The sequence below is a fragment of the Megalopta genalis genome, chromosome 5 (assembly GCF_051020955.1).
Source record: "Megalopta genalis isolate 19385.01 chromosome 5, iyMegGena1_principal, whole genome shotgun sequence".
In the NCBI taxonomy this organism is placed as follows: domain Eukaryota; kingdom Metazoa; phylum Arthropoda; class Insecta; order Hymenoptera; family Halictidae; genus Megalopta; species Megalopta genalis.
Genome location: NC_135017.1, coordinates 10122849 through 10147369, shown reverse-complemented (window position 1 = coordinate 10147369; position 24521 = coordinate 10122849). Strand labels below are relative to the sequence as shown.

Here is a 24521-nt window from a genome sequence, read left to right as displayed (position 1 = left end):
TCGATTGCAATAAGCAGGAATAAAATAAAAATTGTCTACTTCAATTACAATGAACAGGAATAAATTAATAATTGTCTGCCTCAATCGCTACAACCTCAAGTTCAATAATTTATTCTTAACAATGATCCTCTTCTGATTCTACGAATGATTTATGTTCAACTAGGTAATTCTCGTTGGAATTAAAATCATTCCTCATCTAGATCTTCATAAAACGATCGACGAACATTAGAAGCAGCGTAAGCTAGCATCGAGAACGAAATGTTAGCACGATTCCGATGGTGACGGCGGCAGGTCAGGCCTGTCCGAGGCCTAAACGGCGCTCAGGCAAATGGAAATTAATACTCGAAGGCGAGTTGGCATCAGAAACGTAATCGAGGCAGGTTATATCGAGTCACAGCTGTTCACCTCCGTCGCTATAATCCATTCCCTGACTTTCCTCGTTGTACAGTTACTCCAGGGTGAAAGGTGAGCCCGTCTACCTATCCCCCACCCCTCGCCTTCACCCGCGATAGACCGAAGAGGAGGATCCGCGGCTCTGCTCGTCAAAGGTGATTACACCATCGAGCCTCTGCTCTGCCTTCGAGAATGAATCTTTGATGGAAACGATTCACGTACAGTGCGATCGTCGAAATTACAGGGGAAAAATCCTGCGGGCATTTTTACGAAGCTCACGAAACCGTCGGGTTCCAGAGAATTAGCATACGAAAACAGTAACATGATTTAACATCGCTTCAATTCGAAAACCAAGACATTCATTTCAATCTAGTAATTATATTTATATTAACTCAGATATTAAGACTATTTGTTCATACAATACTTACAATTCAACAATTTATTATATTAAAAATGTAAGAATTCTTTTGAAAAATCATCTAACAATTTCTATCGACGCCTAAGAATTAGTGCAAAGGGATAGTATTAATTTTGATTAATTTGATTTGGACAATTAATTTAATTTAATTTGATTAAACATTTTGATTCGTAGAGAGTGAGAGAGACCGATAAATTAATATTTAGACAAATTGAAAGAAATTGTCGAAAGTCTAGACAGCTAGGCGTGGTCATTAAAATCATGAGGAAAAATTATACGGACACTCATACAAATTATTTTATACGATTTTAGGTGACAGAGGCTGTCGCTAAAAAGATGGTACCATGGTTTAGTATTAATTTTAAGATTAAACATTTCATTTCTTCGTTCCAAAGGATCAGAGACTGATCAGCGATCAAATTAGATGGCTCCTTGCACGTAGAGAAAATGATAAATAAATCTAAACAGCCCCTGGGATAATGTTTGCAGAGAGATCCAGGATCTACCGGTTGAGGAATTGTGGTGCACGCCATTCGGCGTCGTTAGGTCAGCAACAGCGCCTCGAGAAGCGATTCTAGAGGAGTCCCAGCGTCTGTCATTTGAGAAATAGGAACAGCCAGCCTCTCCTACGGTCGTAGCTCGCTCCGGCACGGCGAACGGTATTATTCGCGTAAGAACAATTCGATCATGATTCAGAGTGGAGAGCGTGGGCGTGCTGCGGATAATCTGATCGAGAAGGGACGGAGGGCAGCGTATCACGAAGTGAAAGTCCTGAATCGGCGTTTAGTCGCGCCGCGACCACGGTCTCGAGCGGTTTCGATCCACAGGCATTGATGATCCCTCGATCCATAAAGTCCAGTTTCGAAAACGACAGAAGCCGCGCGAAAATGTACAAACTTTGGTGCAGTGAACACACGTGCCGGATTAAGGATCGACTGTGATCGATGGATCTCTACCGTGCGACCGGGTATCCCGAGAGGATCTAGAACAGTGATCCGAAACTTTCTTGTTGCAAAATTTCTGTTTGTGAGACGCGATCGACCGGAGCATCGGACCCTCGGGATATCTAGCGGGATCTACAGGCTGGCTCTCTCAATTACAAATTACACAAGACTCTTTCAGTGGCTTAATTGAGGCTAATTGCTTGATTATATCTGCAATCTCGGCAATCTTATTAATTGTTACTTGAATTTTCGTACACCGACTACAACTCCAGGATGGAGGATAATGACCATAGATAAAATGTTGCTGGTATAGCGCTGGTCGATTAGGACGGCTGCAGGAAGCTTTGTTTTAGAAAGGACTTTGTTCGGAGCCGCTGGTCAGTACCTCTCTGCGAAGACAATCAAGGTATTATAACGATTTTATCCTGGCAGCTTTGTTCTCCAAACTATTATTTGAAACATCGTCAAAACGGCAAAATATTTTTTGAAATATATCGAGAGACAGTAAATTATTGTACAGAGCTGCTCGGTACAAGATATTACAAAAAAGAATTCATTTCAGAACATTCACTTTTCTAAAACAATGCGCCGAAAATTACTTGAAACATAATCAAAACAGTTTCAACACCCGAGAATTTATATCCAAAATTGATATGATCGGCATTTTTCTGAAATGTGTCAACGGCGATATTAATTTGTTGAAATTGGTTCAGTGGAGTAATTTACATAAAAGGTAACGAAAAGAAACAACCAATCTCACGCGTTTCGCATAATCGGCGAAGTAGACTAAATAAATTACGATGTATGCAGTAACTGAATCACGGCGTCGGGCGAGTTAATTAAATCATCATCGACGTTGATAGGCCGAGCGAGGAAAGCGATAGATCATCGGGAGAACGTGTGTCGGTGGATCGCTATTATGATCCTTATGTGTGAAAGGTGTAACCTCGGTGGTCGTGCGCGCAATAACGGAAATATTAATGCACGTAGCTCGCTCGAACTTTCGACCAGACGCCGCGCCGCGCCGCTCCGTAACGAGCCACGAATCGATCGTGCCTGTTCACCGTGTCCTGTTCACTTCGATTCACCATGCGTGAAGGCTCCTCTGTCGGCTTACGGTACATTGCGGTGTTATTTCGTTGATAACCGGCCGTTGCACCGATTTAAAAAAGTGTCCAGACTCCATTTATCTTTCTGCAACACGAGAAAAAATTCTCAGTCGCTTCGATAACATGAATATAATTAAATACATCATTTTAATCGATCGCTCAACGATTCCTCGTGGACTGTAACAACGTGACGATGGTAATTACTGGACTGCGAGAGACAGTTGACAAGTATATGTTTAATTTTATCTTCAGTAATTCCAATTTTACAATAACGCATCGATACTATTCAATTATTTTAACTCCATTAAATCAATTCCATTAAGTCATTCCCTCTCATTTTTATCATAAATGCACAAAACCCTGGCAATTGCACAGCTTCTATTAATCGAGTACTCGGATTAGAATTAACTGAGATGCAACTACCGTATTAATTTCAATTGAAATCATTTTTCTATAATGAACATTAATGCGGATAAAGGTTAATTTCCTGCTGCGAGGATTTATTTTGCAAGGACGCGTTGACTCGTTTAAATAATTGCCCTAAGCGAGTGGTTTCAGTGATCGAGTGATAAGAGGATGAAACAAGGACTCGTTGAGGCAACATCCTTGGCGGATTACACTTCCCCCGGTATTTTTAATTAACGGACGCATACAATAAAACAATCAATTAGATAAAATGAGCACCGGCGAGTTTCGTTTCATCCGGGACCACACATCGTTGCTTATCGATAGCCGCGGGGATAGTATGAGCGTCTAGAGAAGATCGTCGGACAATATTGTGAATGAGAAATAAAAGAAAAAGGTGCCGAGTAGCGGACGGCCTCGAAAATATACAGCGCATGATGAAGCAACGTTTTAAACGAAGAAAGGTGGAATCGTCGAAACGATCGCCGATCGCGATGATTGCGGACGAGAATGCTGGAAATATGGAGGAAGGAGTGCCACTGCCTGAATCATTAGCAAGCAATCACACCCAAATTGGTGATTATCTCCGCGGCGTAATTGCACTGATTAATCGCAATTACCAGAGCCCGGTGACCAGACTCTTTTCATCAGATTCCTGTCATTAGACAACAGATCTTATTTATCAAAGTTGCTGGGCGACGGTTTTAATTAGTATTATCATCGGGTCCGCGTAAAAAGCTGACTCGTAATTTGTATCAGAAAAAATATACACTACATTAAAGAGGATGTTCATTACAGTAGCTTAGCTACAGATTTAATTGAATTCTGGGTTCCCAATCAAATATTACTCGGAGTAAAAATTTTTCTAGGATATTGAAAGTTCTAAATCGAACATTCCACGCGATGAAAACTATTTTTATCGTTTAATTTTCAAGGCGTACTGCGAGTTCTAAATAAAATATTAATTGGTGTCGGAATTATAGTAATTTTGCAACGTTCAAAGCACCGCGGACATCAAATAAAATATTAATTAGTCTGAAAATGGTTCTTCTTCAGTATTTCAATAAATGATAGATCGCAAGAATCGAGTGTCAAAAATGCTACACACGGATGCGATAATGATTTCCACTATGATAATTACAGTGACCAGGCTCGTCTGTTAAGCCAGCGAAGCGTATCTCGCCACTCAATAATTTATGATCATGGTTATTAATCGCGTCATAGCAGCGCCATTGAACCGGAATTCGCGTTAATTTTGGAGCACGGTAATCGTGGCACAGGCTACACAATTTAAGGAAAACTATATCGTATTACGGAAAGAGAAATTTTCATCGTACTCGCAGTTTCGTAATCGTTGCTCAACGTATAACATTACAACGGATTATAAAACACTTTTTCCTCGATTTCTATGAACCGCGCAAAAGGAAACTTCGTTATAATATACGTGTATGCCTTTTCCTGGAAAAATATAAGCTAGGACTGAATTTATGTGATTTGATAAATTCATTCGTTCTGCGAACGACGATCTTCTAAATCTGCGATCACTCGCATTTCTATTCGTGCATGAATCGGGACACGGTTTTGCTTAACATTGTAAGTATTCGCGATAATCTGACTTATCTGTTAGTGCTATAATTAGCGTGAGCGAATCTGACATAATAGCCTTCACTCGAATTGCGATAAAATGGCAATAATTACTCGTGGATCAAAATTTCTGAACTCGTTGTAAAGATAAAACTACAGTCCACATAATTCTGCACAGGTTTTATTCGCGAAAAAAATGTTTCAAACACGGTGAACATTTTCGAATTTCAAAAACGATCAATATAGTGATCATTTTCGATATCCTATTTGATATCCTATTGTCGGTTTAAAAATTTTTTTGGGGAAAACAACATACAACAGCATAAAGTAGATGTTATACGCTTTAAAAACAGCAATTAGAATATCAACCTTTTTTCAATTAAAAATGTAGCATGTCTGACGCTGGTAGCATACTGTCTACTCAAAGTACAGTCAAATGGCACCAAACGATCGTAGATCACATTTTTTAATCTCTTTAGGAAGCTAAGACTTTAATCTCCAAATCCATCTACTGTTCCTTGCAGAAAAAAATATTTTAATCTTTGTGCATACATTCGAATTCATCGAAATCCCCAAAAACGTAAACATCCACTCTCTCCGTCGTAAAAACAGTAAAGTTATTTTAGAAAAAAAATGAATTAAGGCACGCGAAAGTGGAAGCTTCAGGCTTTAAAACAATCGTTAATCTACAATCGTTTTTTCGACAAGTTGTGCCAGTTTAAATATCGAGAATTCTCGAAAAGCGAAAATTAATAGAAGTCACACTTTCCAGTGCCACCGTGCATAAATTATTCGAGACAATGCTAAGTGAACTGTCGACAAAAGTTATCGCCGAACCGAGAAGGGACTCCGCGAATAAGTAATTGCCTGGTCTCGTTTGAGCAGAGCTTTCTGTGTCAGTATGGGAACTGGTTCCCCAGCCTCAGCGAAAAGAGTTTGCGCACCGGTGCGCCGCGATATCAAACGTCAATAGAAGCATAATATAGCGTTTGTATCGGCACACCAGGACGCGATACGCCGCGAGAGGAACGAGGAAAGAGAGAAGAGAGAGAGAGAGAGAGAAAGAGAGAGAGAAAAAACGAGAGAGGAGCGGTTTTACCTGGGCGAAACTGGCTGCCTGGCAACCGACTCGCCACCGGCCTCGAGAGCTATGCACCGGCGTTATACACTGTTCGCTCGTTCGTTGCAAAAGCTATGGAAATCACTTTATCGATTCGGTACGCCGGCCTCGGTACTCGGTCTCTGTGTACTTTCGATCGGATACCGAAGTCCTCGATGCCTCAATAGGCCCATGAAAGTCTACTCCGGGCAAGCTCGGCCGTGTTGTCGCGCTCGCTATTGTCCGAGCAACCCGGTAATGGAGAGTCGATGGACTCGCGTGATGGATCCAATCGCTGGTCCACTTTGAGAACTACACCATTTATACCGTGCTAATGTCCACATAAATTCGACTCTCGGCTGCCTTTCTATTTTCTTCGCCCCTGACACAAAGCATTTCATTTAAATTCGTCCTCGTTTAAAAAAAAACTTAATTAAACGGATTCCTAAATCGTTGGGTACATTCTCGTTCGATTCTAGTCAAAAACGTAACACTGGAGCGATTTAGTAAATTTTACGAAAAGAACTACACAATACAATCAAATATAATATTGCATGGAACACTTTGACTAAATTAACCGTTGATTTAATTGTACAATTTAATTTCATATACTACACTACGACATAATATGACATAATATGCAATGTATATATATGATATTACAAAATATATTATATATAACATACATACATATTAGTATATTATATATTAGAATATTATATGTATATAATATTATTTAGTATATTTAGATATATATTAGTATATCGAACTAATTTATACAAATAAATCAACAAGTAATTTTACCACACAATGTTCCATCCGATATTATTCGTCAATCTGTTTCATTCCTTTACATTACATATCACATAATATATGTATCACGTATTACATGTCAGAAACGATATAATACGTGTACATAAATTGACACTCCAATAACAACTAAATATTTCGAACGAATTATGGTAGGGACCAACAAATTCGGCGGCCAGTGGTTCGAAGTAAAAAGGGTCAGAGTAGATTATGGATCTGTCGAGGCAAACGAGAGCCCGAGGAAGAACTAGACTGAGTCGGCCCGGTCGTTATTGGAGCATTAATAAAAATGGCAGCGGGTTATTGTACGCCGATAAAAGCAGCGGCAGTTACGCGATACAGCGTGGGCCTCGGAGCATGATCCGTCGATCGATAACGCGAAATCTCGCCCACGTTTCCCTCGGCGCACTTTCCATCTGCGTCGTGAGAAACCGCTTTATTTATACTCTGGAAGTTCTTTTTCCATCGGCGGCCCACGAGGAACAGTGCACCGAGTGCACCGGTGCATTTTAATATGCAAGCGTAGGCGCGCTGCACTCCGGAGACTAACTGCCTTTGCCATTCTGTGCATCCTGTCGTTCAAAAGACAAGCTGAAAAATACAGAAAATTTATTAGTTTCGATTCTCGTCGATAGTGACACCATTTCTCCGGCCATTCATCCGTCCCTTTCATTTTTTCTTTTTTTTATATAGCATAGTGTATGAAATAAAAAAGTACTGACCCGATGGATAAAAATAAAATTACCAAAGACATCCAGTCTGTTCATCGTCGGAAAATTGCCACTTTGAGCATCTTGTGGACCGGAAGACACACTGAAAAATACAAAAAATGTCTATCGAGTCTCGTCGATGGTGACACCATTTTTCTTGCCGTTTATTCGTGCCTTTAACTTTTTACTTTGCATTGTCAGAAGTAACAATATAGGATAATAAGTACCGACCAAATGGATAAAAATAAAATTAGCAAAGTAGTGTGTTCATCATCCGATGGAATAACTTATTGCACCATTAACGCAAGCCGCGCACCTACGGCGAAATATTAAAATAATTGATGCCAACAATAAAGTTCTGTTCGACTTCCGCGTATTTAAATTAGTACAGAGGAAGAATGATTTCATGGAAATCGCGGCGGCTTATTAATTATCCTTGTTGGCTGCAACCCGCGGCTATCCATCACCGTAAATAATTTCGCACTACCCTATATAAGAAGTCAATTTATTAGCGCGCCGATTTATCTATTCAAACAGCCAGCGAGGAGCTTAAATGGATTATCTAAAACCATCGGCAGAACACGCGAGTAAATTGCCGACAAGCGGATAGGAAAAAAAATAAAAGTGCATATCGTTGAAACGGGTAACCTGTTGCACCTAATAATTAGGTGGTGTGCGTGTGCGGTTTCCCAGGCGCCGTTAAATTGCACGGCTACGCTGGCCACCTTCGCGATGCTTAGACACGTTACCGTTACTGTAAACAGGGCCGCCATCTACAATAGTCAATAGGGCCCTAAATAATTCTAGAAATTATAACCGTATGTATGAGATTACGAGGTGATCTTGCAGAGACGGTAAGATTTTGGGCCTTACGAAGAAACTTCGAGAGATTCGATGAGTCCTCATGGTTTACGAGAAAAATTGGGTCCTGTTACTATTTGATAGAATTAGAAATGCAGAAAAGTGTATTATGCACAAATTATGCGAATTTTGGGACAAATTTCGGACCATCGAGCTTAAGAAAAATGTCTGAATGAAAAATATATAAAAATATGTAGGCCAGAGAAGGCGCGGGAAAAGGTGCGTCGGGCCCAAAAGGCCCAGCTGCATCCCTGCTTGTAAACACAAATCACCGCGTAATGCATTCACCACGCACATTTCCTTTTCCAGCGGGCCTTTTAATCAGCCGAGAAGAAATCGAGTGGCCCGACCGGATCCTATAAAGCAATAAAGAAGAGAAAAAGTAAAACATTCACCATCGACGATGAAACCGTTAGACCGTAATGTCGTAACCAGTCGACGACACTCGGGACCGGTGAACACGTTTGTTTTTTCGTTCACTGCCAGGAGTTATCCTGTCTTTGATCTCGAGAACCCTGGCAACGCGATGATACCTAACTACATACATTCAATCATAAAACCAACATATAATTCTACAAACATTTCTGCATTGAATAACATGGCCCAATCGAAATCGAAATAAACAAAAGAACGTCCTTATTTCTGAGATTAAAATATCCTAATAGACAAATCGTACTACTTTTCAGGCTCAATATTCTCCAGCAAGGGTGTCACAAAAATATTTATCGAATTTTTGGTTCCAGGTCAGGGACTCTGCGATCACCGAGCACCGCCCATCAAAATGGCGAGGCAGCAGACAGCCGACCGCAACATCCCTCACCTGAGGGACATATTCGGGTTCGGCAGCAAGTGGGAAAACACCAGACTGCAGGCCGAGGAGAAGGCCGCCGGCCACGATAGCGCCGTGTCCGTCGGCTCGACGTCCGGCGAGGAGGAGAGTCCTAAAAACAGCAAGAAGAAGAAGTCACGCCGCCGCGACAACAGCAAAACCTTGACGGAGAGCGACGTGAAACACCTGGAGAGACACCTGTCCATGAAGAAGACGATCCGCAAGAAGATCATGCGGGACCTGCAGCAGGCGTTCGTCGAGGACCCGAACGAGTTCCGCGTGGACGACATACCGCCGGAACAGCTCAAGGCCGAAATCAATATTCAGAGCCTTAGCTTCGGTACACCCTCGCAGAAGCAGGGACGCACGCGTGGCAACGCCGAGAACACTTTCCTGGACATGCTGAGAGCCGGAGGTGGGCAGATAAATAATTAGTGGTTAATTAGTGGTGAGACGCTAACGAGACGCCATCGTACATTATTTTTTGGATGGCAGGATTAATTAGAATCGAGAAAGGAGGTCAATGGAAAAATGGGGTAGTGTTTATGGAGGGTAGAGAGCTACGGAAGCGGAGTCGAGAAAACAGTAATCCGATTAATGATTAACGAATATAACCCGTTAGTCATAACTAATTTATAACTCGTTCGTTATTACAACTAATTTAAAATACTAATACTAACTAAAGTAATTAAAACTGATTTATAATATTCGATAAAAAAGTAATTACAACTAATTTATAAATTATTATATATAACTAACTAGTTATAATCGCTACACACTAATTAGATTATTTTTTGCCCAAGTTTATATGGAAGCATAAAATGAGGCCTTGTCTACGGTGGGAGACATAATTGGGACTTATGATAAAATTGCAATGCTTAGCAAATTGTTTAAACTGCCAAGAAAAATGATCACGACACTTAGTCTTCAGTTCTGTAGAAGATGTATCAAGGATGAGGGGTAGTGTGTAAGGCCCGCAAAAAATATTAACGGACTTACGGTAACAATTGATGTCAATAAAATGTGACATTAAATAATGATTGCAGGTGGCTTGAGGGCGTGGGTTAGGAACTAAGCTAGTAGAAGTCCCAAAAAATTATTTAGGTCCCACCTGCAACCATGTTACGCAAGATGATGATTTCAGGTTTGGAAAAGAACGTGGCAGACGGTGACAGAGACTCGGGCCACGGTGGTTCCCCGACGAGAGAGACACCCAGCGCCCAGGACACCGACGAAGAGTCGAGCTATCCCTACGACACACCGGTGGCAACGCCGTCGAAGAAGAGCGGCAATTTCTGGAGACGTTTCACCATGAAGAACCGCAACAAGCGGTAAATCGTCCCCGGGAGGAAAACGATTGTCCCGACGCGTACCGACACTTTCTTATTCCCGTTTCCGTAACTGTACCAACTTCGTTATTCGAGCAGAGCTTGCAACTGTGATATACATAAATGAAGAAGACGATGGAGAAGAGGAAACAACCGAGTTGTACCGTGTGAAAATAAAAAACAGCGCACCTCCCGTAAAACTCTTTCGTTGGCCCCGTGGAGCTTCCGATTTTAGTGTATCGACGAGCAAGGACCAAACGCATCGATCGGACACCGCGCGACAAACGAAAAGATCAATAATCAAAAGTCACAGAAGCATATCATATTTTTAGAATTCTTTCGGACGGCGTTTTGAAAACAACGCGTTTTTATGTATCCTATTGATACGTGTTTTTTCGACAGGTTTTTGTAAATAATTAGATAACGGAAGCTCCGCTGGAAACCACTGGTCGTGTGTACTTAATCTAGAATTAGGGGAGCGTCCTGGTCTGGGAAGTATTAATTTTTCGTTTGCCTGAAAATTCGAGGACTCCGGTGAAACGCGGATCTAAGAATACACCGATATCTGACGGTATTGGTTTCGTAGATTCGTGAATAAAAAAATGTCCGGACTAGTACGTTCTCCTAAGAGATGCAGCGAACATCTAGTATACAATATATTTAGTCTCTAAGTATAGTTAGTTCGAGTCTTCATTTTTTTTCCGTAATTTTAAGGACGAGGAAATCCAGGTGGAGTAATTCTATGAAACGTTGAATGTGCACACAACTCTTTCGTCATACCTGTACATTGTTAGTATTAGCTAGTCAGCAAATTTTACAAAACGACCGAAGAACAAGCAAATTTGATACTGCCCGAACAACCCGTGAAATTCGATTTTCCATAATTTCTATTATACAGAGTTTCGAATTATTTATTTTCGACGAAGTGCAATTATGTTCTCGGTTGGTCTCGATCAGAACAGCATTTTCATGCTCCCGAGTTGTAACGACTAGACACGAAAGTTCTCAACGATATCGTGCGTTGTAAAGGTTGATATTTATTGTACATGTTGTCAAATGAAATTCCATTGTTCCTACTGTTCACTTCAGGACGCTTTAACAGGATCACCGTAACTAACTGTTAACAATAATCATTCACCTGATGTATCAACTGCAATGCTAACTGTAAATGTATCATACGTAAACCACATCAATGTAAAGATAGTTAAATAAAAGTTCATCTCGAAATTGGTCTGGTTTTTTCGATGGAAGTATTCGTTTCATTTTAACTTTGTATAGATTTATATAAAATAACGAATGTACATCTTAGATATATCCGAAAGTACAAAAATCTGTAAAAAAATAGGATTATACTCTAATCAAAGATAACAATTTATTCATTCTTGAAATTGGGTGTTCTCTTCTCAATGAACGCTGTCATGCCCTCTTTCCTGTCAGCCTGAAAAATTTTCCAGTGTTAACAAATATACGAACTTTAGGATAGAATAGGTCATAACAAAATACTTACTGTTGCAAAAGTACCATGGAACATACGTTTTTCGAAGTGGAGACCTTCTTGCAAGGTTGTTTCGTAAGCTGGAAAAATAGTCCAATTAGAAAAATCAATGGAAAAAGAGCATTAAAAAGTTGAATTATTGTTAAAATAATAATTACCTGTATTAACAGATTCTTTAGCCATGGCAACAATCAATTGAGAATGAGAGGCAATTTTTTCTCCTAATTTTACCGTCTCTGCTAATAATTTGTCAGCTGGAACAACTTTGCTGACGAGTCCTGCAATGAGATAATTAATTAGTGTTAATATAAATTTGTATATTGACCTGATTTTATTATTGATAGAAACGAACCACTCTTTTCTGCCTCCTCTGCAGTGATAAAGTTGCCAGTGAGCACCATTTCCATTGCTTTGCTCTTGCCAATGGCTCTGGTCAATCTTTGAGTACCACCAGCACCAGGGATTGTGCCAAGAGCAATTTCTGGTTGTCCAAATTTGGCTTTGTCACCAGCATAAATAATGTCACACATCATAGCCAGTTCACAACCACCACCTAGCTGAAATGTTGTTTTATAAGTTTATTGTTCCTCATTAACAAAGTAATGTATATTATAGGATCATACAGCATAGCCATTAACAGCAGCAATCACAGGCTTCGAAGTCTTGCTAACTGCATCCCAGCTGGTCAGAAAATTACCCCTAACTGTTTGAGAGTAAGTATTGTTCTGCATCTCCTTAATATCAGCACCTGTATGATTCAATTAAGTCAAGTATAATTTAAAGAACAACTTCTTTCAACAAATTCAATAAAACTTACCTGCAGCAAAGGCTTTTTCATTGCCAGTAATAACAATGGCACCAATACTATCATCTTTGTCAAACTTAGAAACAGCATGGTTGACTTCAGACATCAAGCCATCGCATAGGGCATTCAGTGCTTTTGGTCTGTTTAAGGTGATTAAACCAATATTCTTTTTCTCTCCTGTTGTCTCTACCTTGATCATATCATAACTTTTAACATGACCTAAAAGAAAAGAATTTTCCACATATTTTTTTCACATGGCTCTAGTATCTTCTTATCTGGGGACCATTTTCTTATCTGAATTATTTTTGTACTTTGCACAGCAATTACATAATGTATACAAAAATTGATAGTTGTGAATATTTAATGCTGCGATATGCTGAACTTAAATATAATAAAAGCAAGTGTAAAATAAAACTAGAAATTCTTGCAAATAAACCAATAATAAATATATTAATACAATAATGAACAACCAACTATAGAACACCTGTTAATTTATCTGTATATGAAGTTTTAATTTTAAAGAAATGCTACATATAGCACACACAAAGCATTGTATTTTTAATAATTTAAAAAATACGCTAGAGTAATAGCCGAAAGGTCGATCATTGATCGATCAATGATCTACCCTGCTTGAAACAGCTTTCAACTGTTATCTATTGTACAATAACCATGTCATCAACGATACTCACAGCAATAGTATCTAATATTGGTAGCAAATTGTTGCGGATTTCTGCCAGCTTGCAGAGTTCTGGCAAAAAGGATTTGACCGACACGAGTTGCCATAATATCGTTCTAGTTGGACCCTGGCACCGGCACTTACAATGGGTGAAAATGTCGGATGAGATCAGTCCAGTTCAGACACAATTGATAAGTTTATCTACTATCTAATGAGACCAACTTCTGCACATCTCCAGGTCGCAACTTAATCCATTAACGAGGGTCAATATAGAAATTTTCTTTGCTTTGATTGACAGATGATACACTGCTGAGACAAGATCCATTGCGGATTGGATGCGCAATAAAATGGTGGGGATGTGCCCGCCAGCTTAGAGAGTGAGAAAAGCGTGCAGGAGTAAGTCCCGTTACTGAATTACATATGTGCAAACCGGCCAAACAGGAATCGTTCCATGAGCTGCTGGAGCCAGTGGCGTACCAAAAGATCAGAACACCCTGTGTTCCAACAAAATCATTTTTCAAAACAATAGCAGTCATAGTCTGCAACATAAATCTTCCAAGAAGGATTCATAGTGAATCAAAAATTCTCAACGATTCCCAAATAGAAAAAATTACTTAGGCCAAATAGAATGCTATTTTGAACACGTCCACGCCATCAGACGGATGATACTACAACGAGGACAGCGATGCACAACAGATAAGTTTATAGAAGAAAGAAATCATGAACAAATTCTGTGCAATAACAAGTACAATATGTTTTAAAAATTTTGGTGACACGAATTACATAACTTGCTTGAGTCTGAAAGAAGCAAACAGGATTTTCAACGTGATTGAAGCTCTTTTGAGAGTCCGGGGTCAGTGACCTCATCCCGATGGTACATATACCTATAGAACCAGTTTGGATTCCGTTAACTAATTTATTCGGTATTTCTATAGAATACTAATTATGTACGTGAACAGTTTATAAAATAAAGAATATATAGAAGTAATAATTTTTCCTAACACTATTTCTATATTTTTTTTAGATATTACGATCGGTTAGCGTTGTGCAATGTAAATTAAGTGCACGATAAAGAATTCGGAATAAAGGTAGGACTCAAAGTGAAAAAGATAATAGGGGGAAGACTCTCAATGTCACTTCTAGTCGCTGTCAGTTCACGGTCGTTCGCCTGCACACATTTTACGTCATGTCGCCGCATCTACCGTTCATCCTGATCATTTTAGCACTGATGTTACAGAAATATGTAGCTGGTAAACAAAAATGCAATGTTTAGAAATTAATTTTGTGTCCTAACAAACCATAACATATCAGTTCACATAATACATCGACTCTTCAAAAATACAAAAATTGCCTAACTTAGATTTTCCGTAATTATAATCTAAAATTAGATTAATGTTGAACAACATTAATTAATAATCCCGCAAGATGAAAACAACTTCGTTTGGGAAAACACAATGTTTACAATGATCACCTAACAACATTCTGAATCGCCTAACAACTTTATCAAAGATCGTGACCCACAACAAAACTCATCTGAATATACATTATCTTAACGACATGTTGGCAATATGTAATTGATAAACAAAATTGGTATGTATCGTTCTAGAGGAAATATGGCAACAGGATTTGTCAAGGGATATGCAAATAGGAGCATCCACAGGTGGGTTCGATCAGGTGAACCTACGATGCGGTGTTGAGAAGATGGTAGTGAATCTTAAAACAGCTGAAGACTTTTCGGGAGTAATATACACTCAAGGTAGCTTCTATTCTAGACAACCACCATGCTTCCTGGATCCGATCCGTGGTGGTAATTACACCATAAATATTCCCTTCGATCAATGTCACACGGAGAATGTACGTATATATAGATAATACAGGTAACACTGCTGTGAAATTTTAATTAGACCACCTGAAAGTAATTCGAAATAATCCTGTTATTGTAGGAAAACAACAAGTACAAAAATATTCTAGTCATGCAGCATGACGACGAACTAATTACTCCAGGTGATGCAGCGTTTATTCTAGAATGTGATTTCTCCAAGCCCAGGGATATAACTGTGTCTGCTGAACTACGAGAACCTGAAGAGAGGCAAGAAATTTTTCACACTACATAATACGAAATGCTTGATCTCGAATCATAAAATTGATTTTCTAGGAAAGTGAGATCGAGCATATCGTTGGTGGATCCCGATCCAGGCAGAGACGCGAGCAAGAAGGCTGCCTACGTCGAAAGCAACAGCGACCGAGTATTCTACATGCCCAACTCAATTCCCAAGATTAACGATGAATTATGACAATAAACTATAAATAAATGCTAGGATTATTTCTCTGGCGATTTTGGATGTTATTAAACACCTCAACCTTCCGTAAGGTTCAAGAATAATGTGTACATGGAAATTGTTTCTCCTCTAAAAAGATTTTGATGAGTTAATTGAAGACATCCGTGAGACGACACATTGTTCTGAGTCAATTGAGTATAAATCGTCCATCGAACCCAAGCTATTCCGACAATTAATCAAATCGAAGTTCACATTAAATAATAACTTATTCAGTTAAAAACTACATCTATACAAAATAAAATAAATGCCCTATTCTTCAAAAACTGACTCGTTCGATGCATCTAATTACAAGGAAGTATGCAACCGAGTATGCTTATGTATAATTAATCTAAAAATTGATATCAACACCGTACCCGGTAATATTCCAGACGTTGCAGTAATTACATAAACGTAACGATATTGTTTACGTTTCGAACACGATCGTACTGTGGAAAATTAGGGGCACGCCGTATTATCTATTGCTTCAATAAAGAAATGCAAAATTCAAAAAGTGATATAAATAGCCAGAGTTACACAACCATTAGAAAATAATTTTTCAAATTATAAGAACTCTATGTGAATCCAGACTACTCCGAAGAGTCCAACAAAATCTTTTCTTCACTAAAACAGTCATGGAGGTGTAGATTAAAATCTCCACTTTACAATGAGACAAAATTAATGTAGGTAAATTTTTTTTCACAGTTTTATTGCTTCAATAAAACTGCAATAAGTCTATGCAAGATATAGCGACTCTAATATGAGCACTACTGCATTCCGGTCGTGATAGATTTCATAAATCGTTTTTGAGATACCTTGGACAGATTCGAAGAAACTTTCCACCGAAGATGACTAATTAGCCATTATCAGTCGCCTAAAAGGACAACTAGATAAACAATCGGTAAACAAGTGTGTAACCGCGGAGTCTGTAAATCAGGAATGTTGGTAGTCGCCAAATCCTATAAGATATAAAATACGTCACAGTTGATTGCCAGATTCATCCCCACCAAGCCAGCCGGCTAATTTATATATAAAGATCATTCTCTCTTCGAACTGACACACAGATTCTCGATTTGCATAGTAATTAGACCGGCTTGTTGTTTGTTTACACAAATCTCTCAGAGACCATGTCGACCACAAAATTCAGAGAAGCTTCGCCGTATACCAAAACGGCAACCATGCTACCCACAGAGGATTACCTCTACCACAAGTGAGTACACTGCCAATTTTCATCATTGAACATCATCCTCTGTTCATACTGTCCATTACAAGCCTGCTGGTAGCAATTCTGGCTTCATCCCGAATATTCTGAAACGACTTTCTGTTACTACAGGTACATGGAGAACGTGGCGATGAAGAAGGATACGCGTCAACCGCAATTGAGGCTAGCCCTCTTCGGAGTTGGCCGTGCAGGAACCATCCATCTCAGCAATATCGTCTCCAACCCGCGTGCCAAACTGATGTACATCGTCGACGATATGGAGAGCAACTGGCCCAAGCTCAAAGACTACTGGCACCTGAACGACGTCACCTTCCTGAACAGCAAGCAGGCCACCAAGGTTTTCCAGGACCCCAAGTGAGTACCCAAGTCGTCCGAAGCAGTGTTTTAAAATTCTTTTAAGTTCTGTACACTGAAATTAATGTTGTGTATAGACCGAGTAGCTAAGTTCATTAAAAATTATTATGCAGTGTGGACGCAGTCATAATAGCTAGCCCAACAAGCACCCACGAGATGATCGTGAAGCAGGCACTGGAAGCTAAGAAAGCTGTGTTCTGCGAGAAGCCGGTTGCCGAGGACCGTCAGAACATTCTCAAGTGCTATGAAATCGCCAAGAAAGTTGGAAAACCCCTCTTCAGCGCCTTCAATAGACGCTTCGACCCCAGCAACGCTGCTGTCCATCAAAGAGTACAGAACGGCGAGGTCGGACATGTTCATATAATCAAGACTGTCTCCAGAGACTCTCCTCTACCACCGCTTGAGTACATAAAGCACTCTGGTGGGATCTTCCACGACTGCATGGTCCACGACTTCGACATCATCACCTGGCTGCTTGGCGAGCTGCCCAACAAGGTAATTAGTCACCAATGTACTAGTTAACAGGTAATCCACTGAGAATGTTTCGACACTTCAGGGTCATTCCAATAGTTCTAATTATGAAACCATATGTAGATTTTCTACTACAGCAAATTTTCCCAAATTATCCCTTGGCTTGGGAAGAATTACTGTATTTTTATCACAACCATTTCGGAGTTAGGCGATCATAACATTATCGCTGGGACTAAAATGATAAATGACATTTTAACAGGTCACCGTCCAGGCCTACTCGCACGTCCCAGAGATCAAGGCCATAGGAGACTATGACACAGTGATGGTCATGCTCAACTTCCCGTCCGGTACCATGGGAATGTGCGATGTGTCCCGCACCAGCAGCCATGGTTATGACCAGCGAATGGAGGTCTATGGTCCCAAGGGAATGATCACGATCGACAACCATCGTCCAGTGCATGGTGTGACCGTACAACGTGGTCATCAGGGTACCACACAGGCGCGCATGTTCCACTCTTTCTCGAGCAGATACCATGAAGCCTACCAAAGGGAGTTGGACCACTTCATCGACGTGGTCTTCGGAACAGCGCAGATGTCAGTGCAGCCGAAACAGACCTTGGCGGTCAGCAAGATTGCCAATGCTTGCGAAGAATCCGCCAGAACTGGCAAGCCTGTGGAGCTGCATTGGTCGCCCGAAGAGATACCTGAATTCTGAAGAATTATGACTGAACACTATGTATGTGTACCTATACCCAGATACAATAAACGATAATTATAAATTCTCATTCGAAACGATGGTTTATGTTTTCACCCAACCGACGAAAGGATGCTGGTAAAAGTCACAGAATCGTTCTGTTTTTCGTCTTTTAATATGTAATAAAGAAAATACAGAAAAATATACCACATACCTTTGCTAGGTATTAACAGTAAAAAATGCGTGTTCAATGACAGTACAATCACCTAAAAAGAGAAAAGAAAAAAAAACGGAAGATAACAAAAATTCCCACTCCTAAGTTCGTCCTTGATCTCGCAAAATAAAAAAAATTGAAACACCCATCCCGGGATCCGCCCTCGAATTTTGTTGATCGATAAATAAATGGAGGAACTAAATCATCAGTCCGCAACGATCATTCTCGTCATTTCCGGAATGAACCTGATACAACATTTCTGCTGATTGATATTGTATACTCTCCACATCATCAGGAACGGAACACTCGGACTCGTTTTTCGGATTTCTCGCCGACCATCCCCTCGAAGCTTATTGCGATAATTACAGGTCTAGATGGTAGAGGGCAGTGACTGGCGCGCGCACTATGTCCGCATAACAATGAGAGATAAAACATGTATACACGGAATGTGCACAGCTTTGTTTCACAGCCGAATCGAACCTCTGAGCAAACGTTGGTCGTCGGGTGCATTGGACGTACCGGTTGTCGGCGATAAAAATCACTACGAAAAAATCAAGTACAAATTCTCCCGCCCCATATCCCGAGTTCAAAATAGTCCCTGACTCATCACCGGGTTTTAAAACTTCAAGGATTTCAGGAACAGCGCGGCGGTGGCTTGAGCTTTGTCCCCGTTGAGTCTGCGTAACTCAGCGATCACCTGCGCCCTTGTGAACCCTAGAGCCTCGATCTCTTTCACCGTCTCCTCCGTGAATTGATCAGTTGGCAAGATAGTCTCCGGGGAAATCGGTTTGCTGGAGGACACTGCTGTGTCGCTGGCGTTGCTGCTACCCTGGCCATCTAAGGCAAACATAAAAAGGACATCATCCTTTTCCTTCAAAAATTTATTCTGATGGGTACAGTGTTTCAGGATAGATGTGCAGGTTTTTTTGGATGTTCTCAGGGAGGAGAGGAGTCTATGGAAAAAGAAACGGATTAGCTAGGGTTAGCACAGCTTACAGAATCTGGTGTTGATGCTTACCAGCCTGCTTACCAGCATCCCTAGAGCTGTCTTCCAGTGCTCTTTGCAGTTCTCTGTCATCGAACACTTCCTCATTATTGCCACTTAGCCTTGCACACTCTGGCAGGTCACCTACTCCGAAGATCAACAAATCTTATTAACTATTTCTGATGATTTGACGAAGCTTAAATGGTTCTAGACTTACCTTCAGCCAGGAAGGACGTCTCAGTGTCAGTGGTGCCGATCTTTAGGACGTTCTTCTTCAAGTCTATGCAGCACTGGTGCCTCTTCAGCATGTCTAGGCCTAGCAGCATGTCCATGGATTGCTCCTCAAGAACACTGAAGGATGTGGTCAGGTGATCGTTGCCGATCTGGATTTGTACCATATGTATGCGACCGATGATGTTCTGAACACCCACGCCCTTAGCCACGCCAGCCCACCTGGTGTCGACTAATCGCATGATATGGCACCTTTCGGCACAAGCAGCGGACATGATTGTGGTCTGCGCACCTGATTCATAGCTATGTGTTACAGTGTGACCTTATCGCGGTTGCAAACTGGAGCGGGCGTCAAGATCATTTAAAAATACGATCAGGCGAACATGCGCGAACGTACAAAATTAGCCAACTCGCCGCGAAAAGAATCAAAGAATGACTTTCGAACTGCAGGAATTTAAAAATAGCTGCCCACGCCCGACATTTAAAAATAATCTTGTCTCCACTCCAACGTTGGTACTGCGTTTTCGCGTGGTTCATTAGCGTCCCTTGGCGAATTGTAAACGCAACTTTTCCGAATGTCGGTGCGCACCTGAATCGATAAATGCCTTAACCGGGAATCCATTGACTTTACAATTAATGTACAACATAACAACTGTGCCGAACGTCTCAGGATTGTACTCCATCGCAGCTTCCATGTTCGCCTCGATGTTCTTCTCCCTGATTTCTTCCGCAATGAGTCTCTGAGCTTCTGTATCAAAGGGATCTGCGTTCATCATCCTCAATCTTTGAGCCTGTCGTTCCTCTCTGGTTTTAATTTGTTCCTTGAGTATGGTAGAAAATCTCTCTATAAGAACAAAGAATCCTCTTAGCTACATAAACTGATCCAAATAATAGAATGAAGTATGCAAGACTGACCCAAATTCCCAGATAGCAATGCATCAGCCAACCTAGGATTATTCTGTTCGAGCAATGCTAGCTGATCCGGATTGGCTAAGAACATGTCTCGAATCATTGCTGGATCATCCTCACTCCTAGGATTTTGCACTCTGGCAGTACTGTTTGTTGTAGAAGGTTGCCTTGCTCCTGGCACTCTGATGGAACTGAAGTCCAACATGGGAATAGCTAGAGTGACGTATCTTGGAATTTAATACATTCTCTTTTGTTCTATGCGGTATGCGCTCTTAAATAGCTGACAGGAAAGCGCATTGCAGTGCACGATTAAATCAACAGCTGTGCAAAGCATGTTAGAGTAGAGACAGCATGCAGGGGGATATTTAACATTAACCAAAGATCTTAGCAGTTTCTAAATGTTACTGCAGTAGAAAAACAACTAAAATTTTTGGCCAGTGTCCGAAACAAATCACATAACTCAAATTCGAAAACAAAGGCAGGTATAGAACGAGGGCTGCAGCAATATAGTGCAAATAGGGACTGCGCTGGGAGTTTCATGTGCGTGTGACAGGGCCTCTGACGGTGTGGTGAGACCAGTGTACAATTACAGAATGACTGAGAACGTAAATCGAAGCCGAAAAGCTAACCTCACGACCCGCCTCGATCGCCACGTTAAATAATGGTGCGGTATTGAAGCTGACCTCCGTTTAAGGGGTGTAGGTTCAGGTCGGATCCGCTCTGGTGCATATGCTGCAGGATCACCGCGTCTCCGTCCCGGATCCCGTGATCCTTTAGAGACTTCTTATCGTCCATCAGGGGGCGGCCGTTGAACGCTATCACGATCTCGTGGGCCGGCACGCCGCTCTCGATCTCGCAGAATGCCTTGAAGTTCTCCAGCTCCAACTCCTCGCTGACGTCCAGGACGAAGATGTCGTCGCTGAGCGTGGTCACAGTTACCTTCATCGTGATCGTAGGGTCACGACTCGAACTCGCTAGGTTTGTCCGTGCTCTCCGGCTGTTCAGGAATAACTAATAGAACGCTGATGATCGTGGCTCGGCCGCAGGCCAGCGCGATGATTTTCACAGGAAATTTTGTCTCCAGCCGCTCCTCTCCTCACGCGCCGGATCGCTGGAACAGCGGCTTCGGGATGTAAACAACGATCCAGCTCAGCAAAAATACTGACCGGCCACGAAGAACGAGCTGAAGGCCATCTAGGTGGCGACCGTAGTATCCACAAGCATCGACGACGACCGACCGCGATTTTTCAATTAGTTTGCCATCAAGAATCTAATTCTCTTTATGCATTCGAATTGACTGGGATAAATGTATAATTAGAGTTTAATCGAAAGGCTTGGGGATCTATGCAGGGATCTATGCAAGAGGTTGAACACGACATTATGGAAAGATTTAGATGATCTTCATTGATTGACTGGATGAGTAATGTCGTGACGAAATGGTTAGGCAATAAGGCTCTATTGAGTTGCAAGGACGCTGTTTACAAGACGAAGATTGTGAGAAGTCACCTGACTATTCCAGAGATAGCAGATCGGTATCTGCAGTGTTCACTACTTACAATATAGTATTATTACGGATGCGGTATACAAGTAGATCTAGTACTAAAAATGAGGTATAGGAGGCTTGGCTGTCGATAAGGTTTCGAAGCTTGGCTGTCGGCAACATAGCTAACAGTTTGAGCGTTTTGTTACTACCCCAGTTGGAGCTGTGCGGACGATTCTGTACGAAAGGAGCTCTTTTTTATTCCAGTAGAGGTGACTTAATTGCTCACAAGTGCAGAATGCAGGGTCACCTAAAAACATTAATTATGGTAAAATTAGGACATAAAACGCAAAATCAACGGCATAGAACTACTCAGAAAAATCTGCTGCATCGATATTGTGTAAGAAAACCAAATAACAATAACGCAAAATATAATTAGTTCACGTAATAGTTAACCAAACATTATGCAGCTAATAATTACGTTTCGTAATGATGTAATTTGGTTTTGCATATGATATCGAAGCAGTAGATTCTCCTGAACAATTCCGTACTTGATTTAGTTTTTTATGCGACCGTTGCAACTCGATTTTTGGTGAATGATTTGGAAGACAGACATACTGAAACAGAAAAAGCAGTACTACATTTAAAAGTGGCTCATTTACAAATGATATTAAAAATAACTAGGAATCTTTTTTTTTTATTAAATCTTACCTCCATTCGAGAACAGATGTTGAAGAGTCGGCAACCGTAAAAAGAGGAGATAGCATTATTGGATTACTCTGCAGCGGATTTATAGATTTCCAGATAAACGATCAGCATTCAGGAATTAAACGTTCCATTCAACCTACGCAGATCAGCGGGAAGATAGCAGGATCTTCTAATCTCAATATATACAAATACATCTCGATCGGTGAGAATAATTCTCAGCTGATTCCCATGGGGGAAATTATGTTCGTTTGTGCAGAGACTATTATCCGCCCCAACATCCATCTGTCCTAAAAACTCCAGGTAGCTCGGACCTATCGAATGATAACGGAATCGATTTTATGGGATATCGAGGGTGAAGGTGCCACCGCACCGAGCCATGGAACGTTCATGGGGTCGTGTATGAGGACACCGCAGGGGGTAACATCCCCCAAGCATACCGGAAACGGATGCAAGAGTGAATATTAGACAGGTGGCTAGGAATTTGCCGAGACAGACTGATGGTTAAATTAGCCGCGATGCGAACAGCCCGCTTGATTACACCCTCAATCGTTCGCCGGATGTTTTGGGACAAATATTGTGTAAGGTGTGCCCCATAGACATTAGAAAGTTTTTTGCTTTGTAACGCTGCCGGTAGCCTTGAGCATTTTACACGACGTAACCGCACCAAACATTGGGGAAGAAAAATATATAAACTACAGGAGCTACATAGAAATGTCTTTATTGTAATATAATATAGCTTTAATATATTGGGAATACTATATTTGAATTAATAATATTGAAGACAATTCAACATATGGTTTTGTTTTATCTTCGTCAGTATTTGAATAAGTTTTACTGGATCTGATTTTTCCAATGGTCCGTGGTTTCATTTCAAGTATATAATTTCTGTGAAATTTTTAGATGCGTCGTGACAATGTTTTCTATTGTCGGAAGGGGATGATATATGCTCACAAATAATGAATCGAGACCCGAGTGTATAAATCGATTTCACACTCCCGCTGAGTATAAATTAATAGACACTTAGGGACCGTTCGAGTGGGTACCAGGATGTTCACGGGGTTGTCCCGACTACCAGGTGTTGGACTTGGGACCACGGGTGCAAGGATGTGCCATGGAAAATCGGTTGTGCATGGGGCGGGTATACCTCTAAGCAGGGATGAGTTCGCACACGAGAGGAGCTTCCAGATTATGAACACATTTTTAAATAAATAAAAACCGGTAGAAAAGTTTAATCACACGTTTTCTCACTATTTATAAAAAATATAGTAGTTATTTTGCAAAGAGGTACACTATGTTCTAATTGCATTAGAATTATTTCTCAGCCCATTCAGAGATAACACTTGGAAGCTCGCACACGTGTGCAAGGATTTGCCATTTAAATCTGATCCCCTTCGGTTATCTCTCAATCTCGAGGATCAAAAATTCGGCAGCGTACAATGGACCTGTCCCCTCGACCTCCTATTTTCGTTACG

The 24521-nt window shown here is 40.9% G+C and overlaps 5 protein-coding genes across 11 annotated transcripts in view; 3 read left to right on the top strand and 2 right to left on the bottom strand.

Annotated features, from left to right (window-relative positions):
- Positions 1-11717, top strand: part of LOC117220915 (uncharacterized) — a 29976-nt gene extending 18259 nt beyond the window's left edge. The window contains exons 1-3 of one of the 3 annotated variants that reach the window (XM_033471370.2): positions 1613-2161; positions 9077-9577; positions 10307-11717. In XM_033471370.2, the coding sequence (XP_033327261.1) occupies positions 9115-9577; positions 10307-10497 (654 nt within the window). In that variant the 5' untranslated portion in view covers positions 1613-2161; positions 9077-9114 and the 3' untranslated portion in view covers positions 10498-11717. Of the gene's footprint in view, positions 1-1612; positions 2162-2919; positions 3061-9076; positions 9578-10306 lie in introns of those variants that run through there. The other 2 variants (XM_076522473.1, XM_033471369.2) reach the window with 2 other exon arrangements.
- Positions 11718-11747: 30 nt separating this feature from the next.
- Positions 11748-13710, bottom strand: Echs1 (Enoyl-CoA hydratase, short chain 1). The gene is made up of 7 exons (XM_033471362.2): positions 13480-13710; positions 12803-13009; positions 12609-12733; positions 12338-12542; positions 12144-12263; positions 11998-12065; positions 11748-11928 (listed from the first exon to the last, which is right to left on the bottom strand). The coding sequence occupies exons 1-7, from the start codon at positions 13571-13573 to the stop codon at positions 11863-11865; spliced, it is 885 nt and encodes a 294-aa protein (XP_033327253.2). The 5' UTR covers positions 13574-13710; the 3' UTR covers positions 11748-11862.
- Positions 13711-13851: 141 nt separating this feature from the next.
- Positions 13852-15801, top strand: LOC117220913 (uncharacterized). 5 transcript variants are annotated; one of them, XM_033471368.2, is made up of 6 exons: positions 13852-14413; positions 14491-14554; positions 15073-15126; positions 15239-15320; positions 15410-15555; positions 15622-15801. In XM_033471368.2, the coding sequence occupies exons 3-6, from the start codon at positions 15080-15082 to the stop codon at positions 15758-15760; spliced, it is 414 nt and encodes a 137-aa protein (XP_033327259.2). In that variant the 5' UTR covers positions 13852-14413; positions 14491-14554; positions 15073-15079; the 3' UTR covers positions 15761-15801. The 5 variants fall into 5 exon arrangements, with proteins under 5 accessions (XP_033327259.2, XP_033327258.2, XP_033327254.2 ...); XM_033471367.2 differs by having other exon boundaries at positions 14491-14716; XM_033471363.2 differs by having other exon boundaries at positions 13852-14340; positions 14491-14716; positions 15073-15320.
- Positions 15802-16831: 1030 nt separating this feature from the next.
- LOC117220911 (inositol 2-dehydrogenase) lies at positions 16832-18620 on the top strand. The gene is made up of 4 exons (XM_033471361.2): positions 16832-16991; positions 17115-17357; positions 17471-17852; positions 18088-18620. The coding sequence occupies exons 1-4, from the start codon at positions 16909-16911 to the stop codon at positions 18541-18543; spliced, it is 1164 nt and encodes a 387-aa protein (XP_033327252.1). The 5' UTR covers positions 16832-16908; the 3' UTR covers positions 18544-18620.
- A 58-nt stretch (positions 18621-18678) lies between these two features.
- On the bottom strand, positions 18679-22193 carry rngo (DNA damage inducible 1 homolog rngo). The gene is made up of 6 exons (XM_033471358.2): positions 21545-22193; positions 20868-21074; positions 20542-20796; positions 19939-20244; positions 19755-19865; positions 18679-19573 (listed from the first exon to the last, which is right to left on the bottom strand). Exons 1-6 carry the CDS (start codon positions 21804-21806, stop codon positions 19353-19355), a joined length of 1362 nt encoding a protein of 453 aa, XP_033327249.1. The 5' UTR covers positions 21807-22193; the 3' UTR covers positions 18679-19352.
- Between the last annotated feature and the right edge of the window lie 2328 nt (positions 22194-24521).

Bases quoted from the DNA above. Each gene is read 5' to 3' on its own strand.
- Echs1 (XM_033471362.2), bottom strand. From the start codon at position 13,573: ATGGCAACTCGTGTCGGTCAAATCCTTTTTGCCAGAACTCTGCAAGCT. The intron at 12,264-12,337 runs GTTCGTTTCTAT...ATCTCATTGCAG, and splicing joins AGAGGAGGCAGAAAAGAGTG to GACTCGTCAGCAAAGTTGTT. The intron at 11,929-11,997 runs GTAAGTATTTTG...AAAATTTTTCAG, and splicing joins TCCATGGTACTTTTGCAACA to GCTGACAGGAAAGAGGGCAT.
- LOC117220913 (XM_033471363.2), top strand. From the start codon at position 14,653: ATGTCGCCGCATCTACCGTTCATCCTGATCATTTTAGCACTGATGTTA. The intron at 14,717-15,072 runs GTAAACAAAAAT...GTATCGTTCTAG, and splicing joins GTTACAGAAATATGTAGCTG to AGGAAATATGGCAACAGGAT. The intron at 15,556-15,621 runs GCAAGAAATTTT...TTGATTTTCTAG, and splicing joins CTACGAGAACCTGAAGAGAG to GAAAGTGAGATCGAGCATAT.
- LOC117220911 (XM_033471361.2), top strand. From the start codon at position 16,909: ATGTCGACCACAAAATTCAGAGAAGCTTCGCCGTATACCAAAACGGCA. The intron at 17,358-17,470 runs GTGAGTACCCAA...ATTATTATGCAG, and splicing joins AAGGTTTTCCAGGACCCCAA to TGTGGACGCAGTCATAATAG. The intron at 17,853-18,087 runs GTAATTAGTCAC...ACATTTTAACAG, and splicing joins TTGGCGAGCTGCCCAACAAG to GTCACCGTCCAGGCCTACTC.
- rngo (XM_033471358.2), bottom strand. From the start codon at position 21,806: ATGAAGGTAACTGTGACCACGCTCAGCGACGACATCTTCGTCCTGGAC. The intron at 21,075-21,544 runs GTCAGCTTCAAT...ACGTCACTCTAG, and splicing joins CCTACACCCCTTAAACGGAG to CTATTCCCATGTTGGACTTC. The intron at 19,866-19,938 runs GTAAGTCTAGAA...TCTTCGGAGTAG, and splicing joins GACGTCCTTCCTGGCTGAAG to GTGACCTGCCAGAGTGTGCA.